Source organism: Mobula hypostoma, unplaced genomic scaffold (genome assembly GCF_963921235.1).
Source record: "Mobula hypostoma unplaced genomic scaffold, sMobHyp1.1 scaffold_62, whole genome shotgun sequence".
NCBI lineage: Eukaryota > Metazoa > Chordata > Chondrichthyes > Myliobatiformes > Myliobatidae > Mobula > Mobula hypostoma.
Genome location: NW_026948193.1, coordinates 83472 through 103480, shown reverse-complemented (window position 1 = coordinate 103480; position 20009 = coordinate 83472). Strand labels below are relative to the sequence as shown.

The following is a 20009-nucleotide window of genomic DNA, read 5'->3' as shown; positions in this document are numbered from 1 at the left end:
TAAATAAACCCCAAAACTTTACCACAAGATGAGTAATTAGGTAACATAACCCTTGTCCCAGGTAAAGATGGTATCCTCCACCATCGGCACACCTGTGCAGGTTGCTGCTGCCTCTATATAAGACAGCTCTATGCAGCAGCTCTGTTTCAGACCCAGTGACTGTGGAGGAGAGAGACGTCAGATTATCATGACACTTCGGCAAAACACTTATTGGAAGGATGAATATAGAAACATAGAAAATAGGTGCAGGAGTAGGCCACTCGGCCCTTCGAGCTTGCACCGCCATTTATTATGATCATGGCTGATCATCCAACTCAGAACCCCGCCCCGATATGAATAAATTGACCTGAGATAATAAAACTGTGACATAGTGTGTTTCCTTTTTTGATACCTATTACTGCTGGGGTTGAGTGTAAAATTGTGACGGTTGATTTATTGAGATGTGTTCACTCACCACAATAACAGAGGGAATAATGTGTGTGGATTACCCTTTGAGTGTTTTACCGAGTGTACCATGAGACGTCTGTAATCAGTGACGGGCCTTCGTCACACAGTCGGAATAGGAACTTCAGAAATTGCCTGGATTTTGCCTGCACAGGAGCCAACTTGCCTTGACCTACAACACAGCCAAGATAGATCACAGAGGCATGGCCAAATTCACTCTTAGCTAAGTCAACTGTAAGGTTGGCCCTGGAAAGCCTGTCAAACAGCTTTTCTACTACAGAGATATGCTCTTCCCCAGTGTCACTCCCTGTGACTAAGTCATCAATATAGGCATCTGTGTGTCCTAACCCTTGAATTACAGAATCAATCATTCTCTGGAATGTTCCTGGAGCATATTTCATTCCAAATGGTGAAACATTGTATTCATACAACCCAGAAGGTGTCACAAATGCAGAAATTTCTCTACCTCAGTCCGTCAATGGAACACACCAATACACTTTCACAGATCGATCTTTGTAAGAAATTACCTTTTCCAACCTTATCGATGCAATCATCCACCCTAGGGATAGGATAGGCATCTGTTTTTGTTACTGCATTTACCTTCCTATAATCAGTGCAAAATCTAACACTATCATCAGGTTTGGGCACAATGACGCAAGGTGAGCTCCAATCTGATGTTGAAGGCCTAATAATACCATTTCCAGCATATAATCAATTTCTTGCTCAGCCAATTTACACTTCTCTACATTCAGCGATATGGGTGTTGTTTAATCGGTTTGGCTTGACCAATATCTACGTCATGTACTGCGACCGTGGTTTGCTTGGGAACATCGGGAAATAAATCTTTAAACTTCAGAATTAATTCCTTCAGCTGTTGTTGTTGCTTTGGCTGCAGATGAGCCAACTTGTTGTCAATGTTTTCGAGAACAACCGAGTTCATTAGCCTAACTGGGACCATGTTTGGCTTGTGAAAAGTCTCAGACGAGTCAATTGTTTTAGATTGAGGTGCTTTTACTTACAAAAAAAACTTAGATGTCCACATCAAAACAAGCATTTTTAAAACATACTATAACATATATACACATATACATACATGTATACACATATACATACATGTATACATTTATTACACACACACTTCATCATAGGATTCACCATTTCCCCGTTAAATAACTTAAATAAACCCCAAAACTTAACCACAAGATGAGTTCATTAGCCTAACCGGGACCATGTTTGGCTTGTGTAAACTTTCAGACAAGTCAATTGTTTCATTCTCAGGGTTGTCAGATTGATATGTTTGACAACACTCACCGATGGTGCCTGCTTGTCAGAATAAGGCTTTATCATATTGATGTGTACCACCTGTGTTAGTTTACGTCAGTCGTGTGTTTTAATAACATAATTCACATCATTAATATGAGAGACTAATTCATACAGTCCATTGAATTTCACTTGAAGTAGAATCGTCAACATTGGAGATAAGGCAAGCACATTATCCCCCACCTTGTATTTTCTTTTGTTTTGGTCCGCTTATCAAACCAACACTTCATTTTGTTTTGAGAAATCTTTACGTTTTGTCTCGCCAGACGACAAGCTTGGTATAGTTTAGTTTTGAACTTCAAAACATAGTCGAACAAGTTAACATGTACATCCCCCTCAATCCACTGTTCCTTTAACAAGGTCAAAGGTCCCCTCACTCTCTGACCAAATACAAGTTCAAATGGACTAAAGCCCAGTGACTCCTGTACCAACTCTCTTAAACCTGATTTATACTTGTGCGTCAAGTGTACACCATAGGCACTACGTACCCTATGCCGTACCCACGCTGTACCCTACGCCGTAGGGTGACGTGCACCTCCTCAAAAAAGTAACTCATGCGTCGCGGCGATGCAGACCGCAACAACTGTGATTGGTCCGCTTGGTAGCATCGCATTTCTGGTTGCTTTTCTCTGCCATGTCTGTACACTGATGCAAAATAAATGGTTGGAGACAATGAACCAAATCAACAAATCTACCTGCCGACATGGGAAAATATTTGAGATGCATTTCCCTGTCCATGTCTGTCACGATGAAACTCAACAGTGTCAGAGAAACCCCACGGCCAACTTGCGTTTTGGTGGTGAAGTGCAGAGCGATGCAGACACAACTACACATACTCGCTACGGCATAGGGCTACGCAAAAATTAAATCGGGCCTACGGTGTAGGATACGGCGTATCCCGAATGCACAAGTATAAATCAGCCTTTACAGTGAACAAAAGCAAATGTATTCCTTCATCCCAGTCGTTCCCATTATCAACACAGTACGTCTTAATCATTGTTTTGAGGGTAGAATGAAATCTTTCTAAAGCCTCTTGTGATTCCGGATGGTACGCAGACGATGTAATTTGTTTAGCTCCCAGTTCATAAACTACCTGCTGGAATAATCCAGATGTAAAATTACTTCCTTGGTCAGACTGGATTTCTTTAGGCAAACCAAATAAAGTAAAAAAACTTGTTTGGAGCCTTCGCCACAGTTTTAGCTTTAATAAAATTTGGAAAAGGGTTCACCGAATGCAGGTATAGGCCAGAGTGGGGCCACTAGGGTGACCTGATTAGGTTTACCCACAACTTGACAAGTATGACAGGTTCTGCAAAAGGTCACAATATCTTTCCTCAAATTCGGCCAGTAAAATTCTTTCATAATCCTGTTTACAGTTTTATTCATGTCAAAATGGCCACCTACGGGCATACTGTGGGCCAAAGTTAAAATTTCAGTCCCATAAACTTTAGGAATAATTGCCCATTCCTCACTCGCAGGTATAGCAGGTGGCCTCCACTTCCTCATTAACACCCCATCCTTGAGATAATACCCTACCGTCATTTTCTTAATCTCATCATCTGAGAAAGATGTTTCTTATAAAGCTTCAATCTCAAGGTCTCGGTTTTGTTCTGCTATAAACTCCTTCCTAGACAGGGATAAATCTTTCTCATCAGACTTACTACCTGAATCCTGTTGAAACAATGAAGGCAGAAAAGTCCCCGACAAGTCATCATAACCTGAATCCTGATTTTGGCTATCATGGGTATCAGAATCATGCTGCACAGAACCGTCTGCATTGGCAGACTTTTTAGCCGTACTTCGAGTTACTGTGATAAATGTTAAAATCCATCTGTGAGTCGTCAGTGGTTGGTTTAGTTGTCAACTGCACTGCAGGAACAACTTTACCATCTGCCAGGTCATTCCCTAACAGCAAAGTAACATCTTCCACCAGTAAACTGGAGCATAATCCAATCCTAACAGGTCCCGAAACCAACCCTGACTGTAAAGTTACCTTGTGCAATGGCACAGAAACAATGCTGCCCCCAATGCCTTTAATAAGATTTACCTCACCAGTGTCAGTCTCATCATCGAACTAATATAAGTGACTGAGAAGTCCCAGTATCTCGAAGAATTTTCACTGGTACCGGTGTTGACCCTTCCATTACTAATACAAACCATCTGACATAAAATGATCGAATCCCTTCTTAACTCAGTCAGACCTCTCAGTCCTTAACTGAGCCTCAACAGAATGTTCAGAACCCTGTGGGTTTACAGGTGCTTCAACATGCTGATCACAGGCATGTGGGACTGCCTCCTTTTCCTTTTTCTTCTTCAGGACAGAACAATTAGCCACCATATGACCAGCTTTCTTACAATAGTAACAAAGAAGACCAGAATATTTCTCCTTCAACTGCTTCCCTTCATCCTCCATCTCATCACTAGTCCCAGCTTTAATTTCTGGTTTACCCTGGTTATCCCTGCTACTCTTTTGGAACCTCTTATTCTGGGTGAACTTAACCTTATGAGTTAAAGCAAACTTATCTGCTCATCTAGCAGACTCCTGCAAAGTGGCAGCATCCTTTTCATTTAATTACATCTTTATGTCATCAGGGACGCACATTTTGAATTCTTCAATTAAAAGCAACTCTATCAAGCTGTTAAAATCATCATTTACATTTTTATATGTGCACCAGCGGTCAAAACACACAAACTTCTCTTAAGCAAATTCCATATAAGTCCGGTTCACAGATTTCCTCAAACTTCTAAACTTTTGCCTGTATGCTTCTGGGACCAACTCGTAAGCTTTGAGCACAGCCTGTTTCACCATGTCATAATCAGCTGCTTCATCAACTGTCAAAGCAGAATAGGCTTGCTGAGCCTTCCCCTTAATTACACTTTGTAAGAGAATAGGCCAACCCTCTTTTGGCCATTTCAAACCCTGAGCAACCTTCTCAAAATGCTGAAAGTATTTATCAACCTCTGCCTCGTCAAATGGAGGTACCAATTTAACATCCTGACTGCCCTCAAACTTATCACCAGAGTCTAATGCTAGACCCCTTTGCTGCAATCTCTCTATCTTTTCCAGCTCGAACAGCCACTGTCTTTCTGCTTCCTCCCTGTTTTTCCGCCTCTTCTCTCTGTTTTCCTGCCTCTCCAGCCTCAACCTGCCTCTGCCTTTCCACAGCCTCCATCTTGAATTTTTCTAACTTGTACGGGAGGCCAAGCTCACTAGGTTTACTTTCAGGAAACACCTCCAACTCCTCCACTTTAAACACACCCTCAGATACATAATGTTCAACTATTATCCTCTGCATCTGTGACCTCCTCATTGTCAATTTCACCTTAGCAAGTTTTAACCTTTTAGCAATACTCAACAACTCAATCCTTCTGGTATCCTTCAGTGCCTCAGAGGTTGGTGCTTCCAGAAATCTATCAACATCCATTGCTGCTGATTTTCCACACACAAATAAATCAAAAGGGATTTCTCCAATGAAATCGATAATTAATCAATATGCCTCCAAATCTTTTCCTATATCGGATGCAGGTCCCAATTTGGCCCCATAACACTTTAGAAATGAGTCAGCAGCAATAGACTACACCCAGAGTCTGTTTTTGATGTTAAATCCACTATCTTTATTAGTACCTACTAACAATATAGTAACTTAAGCAAGATAAACAAAAGTTAACAGTGTTATATGTATATATGTGGGTAAATATAACTCCCAAACTATTGAGCTCAGGGGAAACAAGGCTTGGAGTCTTGAGATGGTAAACTATGAAAGTTCAGTTCAACCACAGAATAGTTGATGAGAGAGAGATATTTGTAATCCAGGGTAAATGTCAAGAGAAGGCAATAACGTTGAGTTTCACAGCATCCATGGTGGTAAAACGAGAGAACAGTCGCTGTAGATTTTATCCGTCGTCATTCCAAATCCACATACAAATTATCACCGAAAGTGACTTGTCACAAGGGGTATCGTCTTCAAGTGAATTTCCACACCACACCCAGGCAAGGGTTAACACATAAGTGGTCTTCACAGGATACCCCAAATCCAATCCACTCCTATGGATCAAACGAGGTGACAACCACACATTCAATGTATGCTGAATCGATAATTAACCCAACCTTGTGGGCAGAGGAAAGTTCGAAACAGTGACCCTTGGCCAGTAGTTCCCTTGTTCTGAACCTTCCATTTATCCTCCTTCATCTCCGTCTGACTGAGTATCTGTGTCCGTGGTTAAAACTAAACAAGCTGTGAGCGATGTAAACAAGCTGCAAGTCAGACTGATTTCCATTCTTAATCTCTCTCTCTCTCTCTCAAAATGACAGTCCACAGCAAACGAAATCTGGGGATTCATAACAATGGCCTCTCCCCATTGTGAACTGACTGGTGTGCCAGTAGGTGGGATGACTGAGTGAATCCTTTCCCACATTCCGAGCTGGTGAATGGCTTCTCCCCAGTGTGAACTCGCTGATGACTCTGTAGGTTGGATGACTGAGTGAATCTCTTGCCACAGACTGAGCAGGTGAACGGCTTCTCCCCAGTGTGAACTCGCTGATGATTCTGTAGGGTGGATGATTGGGTGAATCTTTTCCCACAGACTAAGCAGGCGAATGGCTTCTCCCCAGTGTGAACTCGCTGATGATTCTGTAGGGTGGATGGGTGAGTAAATCTCTTCCCACAGATTGAGCAGGTGAACGGCCTCTCCCCAGTGTGAACTCGCTGATGACTCTGCAGGAGGGACGACTGAGTAAATCTCTTCCCACAGACTGAGCAGGTGAACGGCTTCTCCCCAGTGTGACCTTGCTGATGTGCCACTAGGTTGGATGACTGAGTGAATCTCTTCTCAGAGACTGAGCAGGTGAACAGCATCTCTCCAGTGTGAACTCGCTGGTGAGCCATTAGCTTAGACGAGCAAGTGAATCCCTTCCCACAGTCTGAGCAGGTGAACGGCCACTCCCCACTGTGAACTGACTGGTGTGCCAGTAGTCTGGATGACCGACTGAATCCTTTCCCACATTCTAAGCAGGTGAATGGTTTCTCCCCAGTGTGAACTCGCTGATGACTCTGCAGGTGGGATGACTGAGTGAATCTCTTCCCACATTCTGAGCAGGTGAATGGCTTCTCCCCAGTGTGAACTCGCTGATGACTCTGTAGGCTGAATGACTTAGTGAATCTCTTCCCACATTCTGAGCAGGTAAACGGCTTCTGCCCAGTGTGAATTCGCTGATGACTCTGTAGGTTGGATGACTGAGTAAATCCCTTCCCACATTCTGAGCAGGTGAACGGCTTCTCCCCAGTGTGAACTCGCTGATGACTCTGTAGGTTGGATGACTGAGTGAATCTCTCCCCACAGACTGAGCAGGTGAATGGCTTCTCCCCAGTGTGAACTCGCTGATGGCTCTGTAGGGTGGATGAATTAGTGAAACTCTTCCCACAGTCTGAGCAGGTGAACGGCTTCTCCCCAGTGTGAACCCGCTGGTGAGCCATTAGGTCAGATGACCGAGTGAATCCTTCCCCACAAATTCAGCAGATGACCAGCCTCTGGTCAGTGCGAATTGCCTGGTGTGTCCACAGGTGGGATGACCGACTGAATCCCTTCTCACACACAGATCAGATGAATGCCCTTGTCCAGTGTGAACTTGCTGATGTACCTTCAATTGGGATAACCAAGTGAATCCACTCCCACTGTCTGAGCAGGTGAACGGCCTTTCCCCTGTGTAAAATGACGGGCATGCCAGTCGGTCAGATGACCAAGTGAATCCCTCCCCACAGTCTGAGCAGGAAGGATGGTCGATTGAATCCCTTGCTCCACTTCTCAAACATCTGGACAGAGACAGCAAAACTGGCGTGCCATGTTTGAGATCCTAGGAGCTAAATTCCTTCTCGTTTTTAACCTGTAAAAAGATTTACAAAATCCAACAATGGGTTAGGACGAAATTTCAGATGAAATTACTTGAGTTTTCAAGGTTTGATCTGGTATCACACTGTTACAGTGAGGTTCAACCCAAGTTGGAGAGAGAAATCATCTTCTAACTGGGCACAGTGCTGGTATCTGGAATGGCCATCAAATTCTCTGATGCTCTTCCTGTCTCTATAAGAATGGGGCATTTCTGCCGTCTCCAATTTGTTCCTTGGCGCAGTTACTCTCTCCATTGGTGAGCAGCATGGATGCCTGTCCCCACAGTAACCTAAAGAGTATCAGGCAAGTTGTCTTTCTTGTCATGCATCTGGGATTTTCTTTTATGTATTATTAACTTAAAAGTGCCACAGTTTTAACGCTATATAAAAAATTCCTGCTGAGATGAATGGTTGGTCTGCACAGCCGTTAAAAGGACTTAGAGTGAATTTTTGTATTATTTCAGGTTCTTGTCAGAGTCATCGAAAATTACAACACAGAAACAGGCCCTTTGGGCCATCTGGTTTGTGCTGAACTATTTAAACTGCCCACTCCCATACCCCTACCATCCAGGTACCTATGCAAACCTCTTAAATGTTGAAATTGAGCTCGCATGCACCACTTGTGCTGGCTGCTCATTCCACACCCGGATGACCGTCTGTGTGAAGAAGTTTCCCCTCATGTTCCCCTTAACGTTTCACCTTTCACCCTTAACTCATGGTCTCTGGTTGTCATCCCACCCCATCTCAGTGGTAAAAGCCAGCTTGCATTTACCCTATCTATACCCCTCATAATAGTGGTATACCTCCATCAAATCTCCCCTCAATCTTTTATGTTCCAAGGAATAAAGTCCTGACCTGTTCAATCTTTCCTCATAACCCAAGTTCTCCAGACCTGGCAACAGCCTTGTGAATTTTCTCTGAACTCTTTCAACCTCTTTTACAACCTTCATGTAGGTAGGTGACCAAAACTGTACACAATACTCCAAATTAGGCCTCACCAATGTCCTCCACAAGTCAAGATAACGTCTATCTATTGTTGTCAGTACTTTGGTTCATGAAGGCCAATGGGCCAAAATCTTTCTTTCCATCACATTTGTGACACCAATTTCAATAGACAATAGGTGCAGTAATAGGCCATTTGGCCCTTCGAGCTGGTACCGCCATTCACTGTGATCATGGCTGATCATCCACAATCAGTACCACGTTCCTGCCTTCTCCCCATATCCCTTGACTCTGCTATCATTAAGAGATCTCTCCAACTCTTTCTTAAAAGCATTCAGAGAATTGGCCTCCACTGCCTTCTGAGGCAGAGCATTCCACAGATTCAGAGCTCTTTGGGTGAAAAAGTTTTTCCTCAACTCCATTCGAAATGACCTACCCCTTATTCTCAAATTGTGGCCTCTAGTTCTGGACTCCCCCAACATCAGTGAAATAAAGACTTGTATTCCGAGATCCCTTTCTTCTACAACACTCCTCAGTGCCCTACCAGTCACTGTGAAAGACCTCCCTTGGTACGTCATACCAAAGTGCAACACCTCACACTTGTCTGCATTAAATTCCATTTTCCATTTCTCAAACCATTTTCCCAGTTGGTCCAGATCGCACTGCAAGCCATGATAGTCTTCCTTGCTGTCCACTACACCACCAATCTTGGTGTCAGCCACAAATTTGCTGATCCAGTTAACCACACTATCATCCAGATTACTGATATAGATGACAAACAACAACAGATCCAGCACTGATCACTGTGACACACCACTAGTCACAGGCCTCCAGTCAGAGAGGCAACCATCTGCTGCCACACACTGGCTTCTCCCAAAGACAGTGTCTCACCCAATTTACTATCTCATCTTGAATGCTGAGTGACTGAACCTTCTTGACCAACCTCCCATATGAGACTTTGTCAAGTGCCTTGCTAAAGTCCATGTGGACAACATCCACTGCCTTGCCTGATAACTTCCTCAAGAAACTCTATAAGATTTGTTAGACATGACCTACCATGCACAAAGCCATGCTGTCTATCCATAATCAGTCTACATTTATCGAATTACTTACGGTATATATCCGGTTCCTGCACACACATTCCAATAACTTTCCCACTACTGATGTCAAGCTCACCAATGTACAATTTCCTAGATAATTTTTAGAGGCTTTCTTGAACAGCGGAACAACACCGGCTGTCCTCCAGTTCTCCAGTACCTCACCTGTCACTAAGGATGATTTAAATATCTGTGCTTGGGCCCCAACAATTTCTGCACTTGTCTTCCGCAGGGTCCCAGGGAACAACTTGTCAGGTCCTGGGGATTTATCCACGCTAATTTGCCTTAAGACAGCAAACACCTCCACCTCTGTAATCTGTTCAGGGTCCATGAAGTTGATGCTGCTTTGTCTCACTTCCATAGATTCTGTGTCCATCTCCTGTGTAAATACGGTTGCAGAAAAAAATCTCCCACATCTATTTTTTCCCTTCCAATCTTTTTGCAGAATCCCTGAGGATTCTCCTTCACTTTGTCTGCTGGGGCAACCTCATGCCTTCTTTTATTTCTTTTATAAGTGTTCACTTGAATTTCCTGTATTTCATATGTACCCCATTTGTTCCAGTCTGCCTGTACCTGGTATGTACCTCCTTTTTATTGATCTGGGAGATGAAGCACAAAGGGATGATAGAGCTGCATGGTGTGGGGTGGGGGTAACGGGGGTTAAACTAAAGTTGCGGGGGGAATGGGGGCCTGAATAACAGAACAGATAGTGGAGGGGTTGTGGAGACAGTTGTTGTTCAGACCTCAAAGCCAGGAATGAAGAACGTTGAGCATGGTGCAGTGAATATGCTGAGCCCTGTATATTTCAATACAAGGAGCAGCGTAGGAAAGGCGGATGTGTTCAGGGCATAGAATAACACCTGGAATTAAGATACTAGGATCTGGCCACTGGGGACTGGCACAGGCTGCTTTCTGGCAAAGGTGTGCTTGGTAAATGGGAAGCCTTCAAAGCAAAGTTCTGATAGTACAAAGCAGGTGTGTGTGTTTGTCAGAATAAAAGGTAAAGATAGAAACTGTAGGGAACCTTGGATTTCAACAGATATTGAGACCCTGGTAAAGAAGAGATGTTTGCTATCCTGAGGCAGATTAGGGTGGAGAAATCTCCAGGGCATGATAAGGTACTCCCTCAGACCCTATGGGAAGCAAGTGCAGAAATTGTCAGGCCCTAGCAGAGATAATTAAATCATCCTTAGTGACGGGGGATTATCAGAGGATTGTATTACATCACTGTTCAACATAGAACATAGAAATCTACAGCATATTCCAGGCCATTCAGCCCACAATGTTGTGCCAACCATGTAACTTACTCTAGAAACTGCCTAGAATTTCCCTAGCACATAGCCCTCTATTTTACTGAGCTCCATGTACCTATCAAAGAGGCTGTTAAAAGACCCTATTGTATCTGCCTCTACAATGGCTGCTGGCAGTGCATTCCATGCACCCACCACCGTCTGTGTAAAAAACTTATCCCTGACATCCCCTCGGTATATATTTCCAGGCACCTTAAAACTATGCCCCTTGTGTTAGCCATTTCAGCCCTGGGAACGAATCCTCTGGCTCTCCACACCATCAATGCCCTTCATCATTTTATACATCCAAAAAAGGCTCTAAACATAAACAAGGAAATTATACATTGCTTTGACGATTTGTTGGAAATAATAAAAGGTATGAGGGTATAGATGGGGTAAATGTAAGCAGCTTTTTCCACTGATGTTGGGTGGGATGACAACCAGAGGTCATGGGTAAGTGACTTCCCCATTTATACAACACAATACAATACAGCACAATACAGGCCCTTCGGCCCACAATGCTGTGCCGAACATTACTTACTTTAGAAATTATCTGGAGTTCCCCATAGCCCTCTATTTTTCTACGCACCATGTACCTATCCAGGAGCCTCTTAAAAGACCCTATTGTATCCGGCTTCATTACAGTGGCCGGCAGCCCATTCCACGTACTCACCACTCTGTGTAAAAAAAAACTCACCCCTTGAGCTGATATCACGTGTCAGGACGTGACTGGACAGAGTTCCCAGCATGCGCAGAAATGAAGAATGATCGAGAAGCATGGCAGTGTAAAACGTGGTTTTGTTGCTGTTAAATAAAAGTTCAATTCTGCCAGAATATAGTTTGTTATTAGTAACCCACGGTACGTATAAAGAACACAACACCCCTGACATCTCCCTCGTACCTGCTTCCAAGCACCTTAAAACTGTGCCCTCTCTGCAGATTTTCTCTTGTTTGTGACTGGAGGCAGAACAAAGGTGATTTTCTCAACAGCTGATGTAAAAGATTTTGTTCCCTTTCTCCGAGTTCCCGATCCTTGCATTTAGACAGCTGGAGCTCAGCTCTGTCTGAGAGATCCATCGGTTCCCATTCCCTCATCAGCCGGAAGCTCCCCGGGGCCCGTGTACGGATGGTGGGGCTGAGAGAGAGGGAAGAGAGCAGGACTGTCCCGGGATTGCGGGTCACGGAGCCCGGAGCTCACAGTAATTGTCCCTCACCCTCCGCTCTCCCCTTTCCATGTCTCCCCTCACCTTCCCCCCGATCCCCGGAGACGCGCTCTTACCTGCTGTCGGTCTGCCGAGGCCTATCGTGTACTGCGCGCATGCGTGATATTCGGCAACGACACAGCGCTGACGCCTGCGCATTTGATAGGTGCTTCGGCGACGGCGATATTTGTAACGCAGGGATTTATGGGTAATCACGGTGCCATTAAAAGTTTCTGCAAGCACCGGTTCCACGTCTATCACTCAAGTCTTTTTTGTGTGTATGGAAAATTCAGCAGCTGGGTTAAAGCAGAAAGCTGCTCCCATTAAAAAAAGTACTCAATATCAACGTGTATCTAATGCCGAAGTACAATACTCTTACAAATGTAGATATAAAACACAAGAGATTCTGCAGTTGCTGGAAATACAGAGACGCAAACACACACAATGCTGGAGGAACTCTGCAGTTCAGGCAGCAACTAAGCAGAGGAGTACACAGTCTAGGCACGCTGATGGGGCTCGGCCTAAATATTGTCTATTTCTTAATTTCCACATTTGCAGCCAGATCTGTTGATTTCCTCCAGTATTCTGCAGAAATTAACCACCTTTTTTTTTTCAAACTGTTTGAAAATGTTTCTGATCTTTCATTTGCAGCCACATCCTACCAGTCTGATTCCTCTTCCTGCTCCTCCTGGTAAACTCTAGGTGCCATCTCTTTCAGGAGCCCCAAAGCCCTGATTCAGGCTTTGATTTCTGACTCTGCTCCATCGAAGATTCACTCACTAGTCTGCTGTCAGACTTTAGAGGTGCGTTGCAACAACCCAGCTGTCTGAGACACAGTCCTTTGAAATGAGTGAAAATCACACAAAACGTTGAAAAGAGCGGGGAGGAAGGAGTTTAACCAACTTCATCCAGAGCCCTGAAGGACGTCAAAAGCACAGTGAGCTTATCGTCTTATTCAGTCTGGAGAAAAATATGCAGGAAATTCATGCAGGTGTACGGGATGATGAGAGACATTGGTCATGTGGATAGCCACAGGCTTGTTCCTAGGGCTTTAGATTTAGATTATGAAGACACACAGTCCTCTTTCATTGTCATTTAGTAATGCATGCATTAAGAAATGATACAATATTTCCTCCAGTGTGATATCACAAAACACAGGACAGAACAAGAGTGAAAAATCTAACAAAATCACAATTATAACATATAGTTACAACAGTGCAACAATACCATAACCTGATGAAGAAGTCAATGAGCACAATAAAAAGTTCAAAGTCTCTCAAATGTCCCACATCTCACGCAGACGGGAGAAGGAAGAAAAAACTCTCCCTGCCATGCCCGACCACAGTCCGACTCCGAGTCGTCCGAAAACTTCGAGCCTCCGATCAGCTCTCCGACACCGAGTACCGAGTATCATCTCTATCCGAGCGATTCGACCTCAATGTCGGTCGCCAACAGCAGGCAAAGCCGAGGGTTTTGAGGCCTTCCCTCCGGAAGATTCACGATCGCGCAGCAAGGACAGCAGCGAACGGGCATTTCAAAAGTTTCTCCAGATGTTCCTCTGTACTTTCACGTCCCTCTGCATCAAATCAGAATTGTCCACGGCCCCTATTTAACGGATACGATATCATTTCACCAAAGGACTGCACGCACTGCCCTCGCTCCTCCCGCCGAACCGGCTGAACACGAGGGGGCAGAGTTTTAACTTGCTTGGAAGTAGGTACAGAGCAGATGTCGGAGCTAAGTGGTGTGTGTGTGGACAGCATTGCCAGCGACAGTGCTGGAGGCGGATACAATAGGGTCTTTTAAGAGACTCTTAGATATTACATAGATGTTAGATAGTACATGGAGCCTAGAAAAATAGAGGGCGATGCGGGAGGGTAATTCGTGGCAGTTTCTGGAGTAGGTTACGTGGTCGGCACAACACTGCGGGCCGAAGGGCCTGTAACGTGCTGTAGATTTCTGTGATTCTGTGAAATTCAAGGGAAATCTCTTCTCCCACGGTGTAGTGACCAGCTGCAACCTGTCATCACAGGGAGAGTGAGAGGGGAGCGGACTCGAACTCCCAATGGGATCGCACCCCTTCTCATTCACTACCATCATCCGCACCCCCGTGGACCCCATCCCTTCCCACCCACTCCCGCCATTTGCACTCTCAATGAGATCTCTTTCCGTTCATTTCCAACGGGACTGCGAGGCTGGAAACTGGAGGGGTTGCTGAAATCCCCGTTTGCAAGAACCCAGGACACCATCAGCGACACGAAACAGCTTACCAGCAAAGTCACGGTGAGCACACTCACGGTGAGAGAGAGAGGGGAGCGGGGAAAGGTTGGAGAAGGAGATGTTGGGAGGAACTCGGCCGGTAGAGTAGAGAGAGGGATAGACCGAGAGGCAGGGAGGGGGGATAGCGAGAGATCGAGAGATCGAGAGATACAGTAGATGGGTGGCGAGATGGAAGGTGAGAGAGAAGGGAGAGAGAGGGTGAGAAGGGTTGGAGAGAATGCTGAGATAGCGGTAGAGGAAGTGGGATGGGGAGATAGAGGGAGAATGGGGTTAGAAGACAAAGGAAGAGATAGAGGTGAGAGTGGAGTGTCCTATCCACTGTGTGGGGGTTATTAGTCTGCCATGTGACATCAGGGGATCGGCTGATGTCGTCAGCTTTTCCATCTATTGATTCGCGTTTGACCTACAAATTCTGTGCGTGTGAACATGTTTATTTTTTCTGCGTGATTACGAGTCAAGCAGACCCGTTCGGCTGCACTGGACACGATTAACGTTCTTAGTAAAACAGTGGTGACGGGGATGGGATCTGTGACACTCGCTCTTTTGGAATCGATGTTCACATTTGAACAATGACCATCATTGGACAAGCTCAGGAATATTATGATTCACAGACCACGGGAAGGTTTACATTAAACTGTTTGGCTAGTTATTCAACATCTCTGAGCCTAATCAAAAGGTTACTATCTTGCTCAGTTTATGCGGTCCGGGAACATACAACATCGTCCGAAGTTTGATGAATCCCGATTTGCTCTCTTCGAAATCTTATGAGGAACTGCTGAGATTTGATCTCATTACAATCCTAAACCATTGGATATTGTGCAGCGCGTTAGATTCAGCTCTCGTTTTCAGTTAGAAAACGAACCAACAGCAACGTTTGTTGCTGAATTAAGAAAACTGACTGAACTTTGTGTTTACGTTGCTGTTCGAGAAGTTATAGAAACATAGAAACATAGAAAATAGGTGCAGGAGTAGGCCATTCGGCCCTTCGAGCCTGCACCGCCATTTATTATGATCATGGCTGATCATCCAACTCAGAACCCAGCCTTCCCTCCATACCCCGTGACCCCTGTAGCTACAAGGGCCATATCTAACTTCCTTTTAAACATAGCTAATGAACTGGCCTCAACAGTTTGCTGTGGCAGAGAATTCCACAGATTCACCACTCTCTGTGTGAAGAAGTTTTTCCTAACCTCGGTCCTAAAAGGCTTCCCCTCTATCCTCAAACTGTGACCCCTCGTTCTAGACCTCCCCAACATCGGGAACAATCTTCCCGCATCTAGCCTGTCCAATCCCTTTAGGATCTTATACGTTTCAATCAGATCCCCCCTCAATCTTCTAAATTCCAACGAGTACAAGCCCAGTTCATCCAGTCTTTCTTCATATGAAAGACCTGCCATCCCAGGAATCAATCTGGTGAACCTTCTTTGTACTCCCTCTATGGCAAGGATGTCTTTCCTCAGATTAGGGGACCAAAACTGCACACAATACTCCAGGTGTGGTCTCACCAAGGCCTTGTACAACTGCAGTAGTACCTCCCTGCTCCTGTACTCGAATCCTCTCGCTATAAATGCCAGCATACCATTCGCCTTTTTCACCGCCTGCTGTACCTGCATGCCCACTTTCAATGACTGGTGTATAATGACACCCAGGTCTCGTTGCACCTCCCCTTTTCCTAATCGGCCACCATTCAGATAATAATCTGTTTTCCTATTTTTGCCACCAAAGTGGATAACTTCACATTTATCCACATTAAATTGCATCTGCCATGAGTTTGCCCACTCACCCAACCTATCCAAGTCACCCTGCATCCTCTTAGCATCCTCCTCACTGCTAACACTGCCACCCAGCTTCGTGTCATCCGCAAACTTGGAGATGCTGCATTTAATTCCCTCATCCAAGTCATTAATATATATTGTAAACAACTGGGGTCCCAGCACTGAGCCTTGCGGTACCCCACTAGTCACCGCCTGCCATTCTGAAAAGGTCCCGTTTATTCCCACTCTTTGCTTCCTGTCTGCTAACCAATTCTCCACCCACACCAATACCTTACCCCCAATACCATGTGCTTTAAGTTTGCACACTAATCTCCTGTGTGGGACCTTGTCAAAAGCCTTTTGAAAATCCAAATATACCACATCCACTGGTTCTCCCCTATCCACTCTACTAGTTACATCCTCAAAAAATTCTATGAGATTCGTCAGACATGATTTTCCTTTCACAAATCCATGCTGACTTTGTCCGATCATTTCACCGCTTTCCAAATGTGCTGTTATCACATCCTTGATAACTGACTCCAGCAGTTTCCCCACCACCGACGTTAGGCTAACCGGCCTATAATTCCCCGGTTTCTCTCTCCCTCCTTTTTTAAAAAGTGGGGTTACATTAGCCACCCTCCAATCCTCAGGAACTAGTCCAGAATCTAACGAGTTTTGAAAAATTATCACTAATGCATCCACTATTTCTTGGGCCACTTCCTTAAGCACTCTGGGATGCAGACCATCTGGCCCTGGGGATTTATCTGCCTTCAATCCCTTCAATTTACCTAACACCACTTCCCTACTAACATGTATTTCGCTCAGTTCCTCCATCTCACTGGACCCTCTGTCCCTTACTATTTCTGGAAGATTATTTATGTCCTCCTTAGTGAAGACAGAACCAAAGTAATTATTCAATTGGTCTGCCATGTCCTTGCTCCCCATAATCAATTCACCTGTTTCTGTTTGCAGGGGACCTACATTTGTCTTTATCAGTCTTTTCCTTTTTACATATCTATAAAAGCTTTTACAGTCCGTTTTTATGTTCTCTGCCAGTTTTCTCTCATAATCTTTTTTCCCCTTCCTAATTAAGCCCTTTGTCCTCCTCTGCTGAACTCTGAATTTCTCCCAGTCCTCAGGTGAGCCACTTTCTCTGGCTAATTTGTATGCTACTTCTTTGGAATTGATACTATCCCTAATTTCTCTTGTCAGCCACGGGTGCACTACCTTCCTTGATTTATTCTTTTGCCAAACTGGGATGAACAATTGTTGTAGTTCATCCATGCAACCTTTAAATGCCTGCCATTGCATATCCACCGTCAATCCTTGAAGTGTCATTTGCCAGTCTATCTTAGCTAATTCATGTCTCATACCTTCAAAGTTACCCCTCTTTAAGTTCAGAACCTTTGTTTCTGAATTAACTACGTCACTCTCCATGTTAATGAAGAATTCCACCATATTATGGTCACTCTTACCCAAGGGGCCTCTCACGACAAGATCGCTAATTAACCCTTCCTCATTGCTCAAAACCCAGTCCAGAATAGCCTGCTCTCTAGTCGGTTCCTCGACATGTTGGTTCAAAAAACCATCCCGCATACATTCCAAGAAATCCTCTTCCTCAGCACCTTTACCAATTTGGTTCACCCAGTCTACATGTAGATTGAAGTCACCCATTATAACTGCTGTTCCTTTATTGCACACATTTCTAATTTCCTGTTTAATACCATCTCCGACCTCACTACTACTGTTAGGTGGCCTGTACACAACTCCCAGCAGCGTCTTCTGCCCCTTAGTGTTACGCAGCTCTACCCATATCGATTCCACATCTTCCCGGCTTATGTCCTTCCTTTCTATTGCGTTAATCTCTTTTTTAACCAGCAACGCCACCCCACCTCCCCTTCCTTCGTGTCTATCCCTCCTGAATATTGAATATCCCTGAACGTTGAGCTCCCATCCCTGGTCACCCTGGAGCCATGTCTCTGTGATCCCAACTATATCATAATCATTAATAACAATCTGCACTTTCAATTCATCCACCTTATTACGAATGCTCCTTGCATTGACACATAAAGCCTTCAGGCGCTCTTTTACAACTCTCTTAGCCCTTTTTAATGCTTGCCCTGGATTTGTCGGCCTGCCACTTTTACTTTTCCCCTTTGTACTTTTTGCTTCTACGCTCACTTTACACTCCTCTGTCTCTCTGCACTGGTTCCCATCCCTCTGTTGTGAACTAACCTCCTCACACCTAGCCGCTTTAATTTGATTCCCACCCCCCAACCATTCTAGTTTAAAGTCACCTCAGTAGCCCCCGCTAATCTCCCTGCCAGGATATTGGTCCCCCTAGGATTTAAGTGTAACCCGTCCTTTTTGTACAGGTCACACCTACGCCAAAAGAGGTCCCAATGATCCAAAAACTTGAATCCCTGCCCCCTGCTCCAATCCCTCAGCCACGCATTTATCCTCCACCTCATCGCATTCCTACTCTCACTGTCGCGTGGCACAGGCAGTAATCCCGAGATTACTACCTTTGCGGTCCTTTTTCTCAACTCCCTTCCTAGCTCCTTATATTCTTCTTTCAGGACCTCATCCCTTTTCCTACCTATGTCATTGGTACCTATATGTACCAGGACCTCTGGCTCTTCACCCTCCCACTTCAGGATACGAGGTCGCTCAGTCGTCGGCGTGATGTTCACATTCAGCGTCGCTTATCGGCAGAATCAGAGCTCTCACTTCAGTCAGCTTTTGATATCGCAAATGGCATGCAAGCGGCAGATAAAAATGCAGTTTTGTCGCAAGAGTGCCAAGTACAAAGAGCGGTGACATCTCCATCACCTACAACTGCCGCAGATTGTACTGACCCTAACAAGGTGCCCCCAGCTAAGAATCAGAAGAATTGTACTCCGGGTTTTCCGATGTCACCGTTGCGCTGAATTTCACCGGAAGCCTCCTGACTGTTGACACCGAGACTCATTCCGCTTTACTTGCCAAAGAAAGGACACTTGACCAGAGTTTGCCGATCTCGGCCTCCATCCAAACCAAAACGTCCCACAGCATCTGATCTCTTCTTATTGATCATGACGGGTCTGACCAAGCTACGTTCTGGTCAATGGGAACCAACGTCCACTTTCCTCGGGTGTTGATAGTAGGACACTCATCAAATCCAACGCAAAAAAGAGGTGTTGAAATTCGCTGTTGATGTATGTCACTATTCCATAAATGCGGTGCGATCTGAAAGCTCGAAAGCGCTGGACGCTGCTGCCTTGAAAGCCGGATCCAGACGTCGGGGTCCGGGTCGGAGACCCGAGAACGAGCCAATTGCCGGAGCGGATTTAGAGGCGATTCGATGTGGCGGAACAGAGGCGAGCCGAGGCGAGGCAGAGCCCGGCCCCGTGCCCGACAGCGAGGACCGATCCGAGATTTGATCGATTTTAAAGTGGGGCCGAATTGGAAAGATCGGAACGAGCAGAATCGAGGCGGTGAGACTAGGCTGGAGAGAGTCTCGAAGCAGCAGGGCCCGGCTCCGAAAGCGAGGAACGACGCGATGTTCGGACGTTTTCAACGACGGACCAGATGGCCAGATTGGGCGATAGACGGGACGCTTCGGCTCGGTGCTCCGCGACGTTTCCTCGGCGCTACGTTCAACAGAGGCAGGGACATGTTCTTGAATCAGTTGCTGCAATACCTGGCTTCCTATCCGTGGGGGGACTCAATTTTCTCAACTTCAGTTCTGAATGTTATTTGGTGAAGTTTATCGTTTGAAACTTTGGTCTTTTTGGTTTATTTTCTCTCCGCACAT

At 45.1% G+C, this 20009-nt stretch overlaps 1 protein-coding gene across 1 annotated transcript; it reads right to left on the bottom strand.

Annotated features, from left to right (window-relative positions):
* Positions 1 to 1223: 1223 nt before the first annotated feature.
* LOC134341764 (zinc finger protein 235-like) lies at positions 1224 to 7317 on the bottom strand. Its single transcript, XM_063039680.1, has one exon. It carries the CDS (start codon positions 7236 to 7238, stop codon positions 6102 to 6104), a length of 1137 nt encoding a protein of 378 aa, XP_062895750.1. The 5' UTR covers positions 7239 to 7317; the 3' UTR covers positions 1224 to 6101.
* Positions 7318 to 20009: the final 12692 nt, after the last annotated feature.

Excerpts from the sequence above, each read along its gene's own strand:
- LOC134341764 (XM_063039680.1), bottom strand. The coding sequence starts at position 7,238 with ATGGCTCACCAGCGGGTTCACACTGGGGAGAAGCCGTTCACCTGCTCA.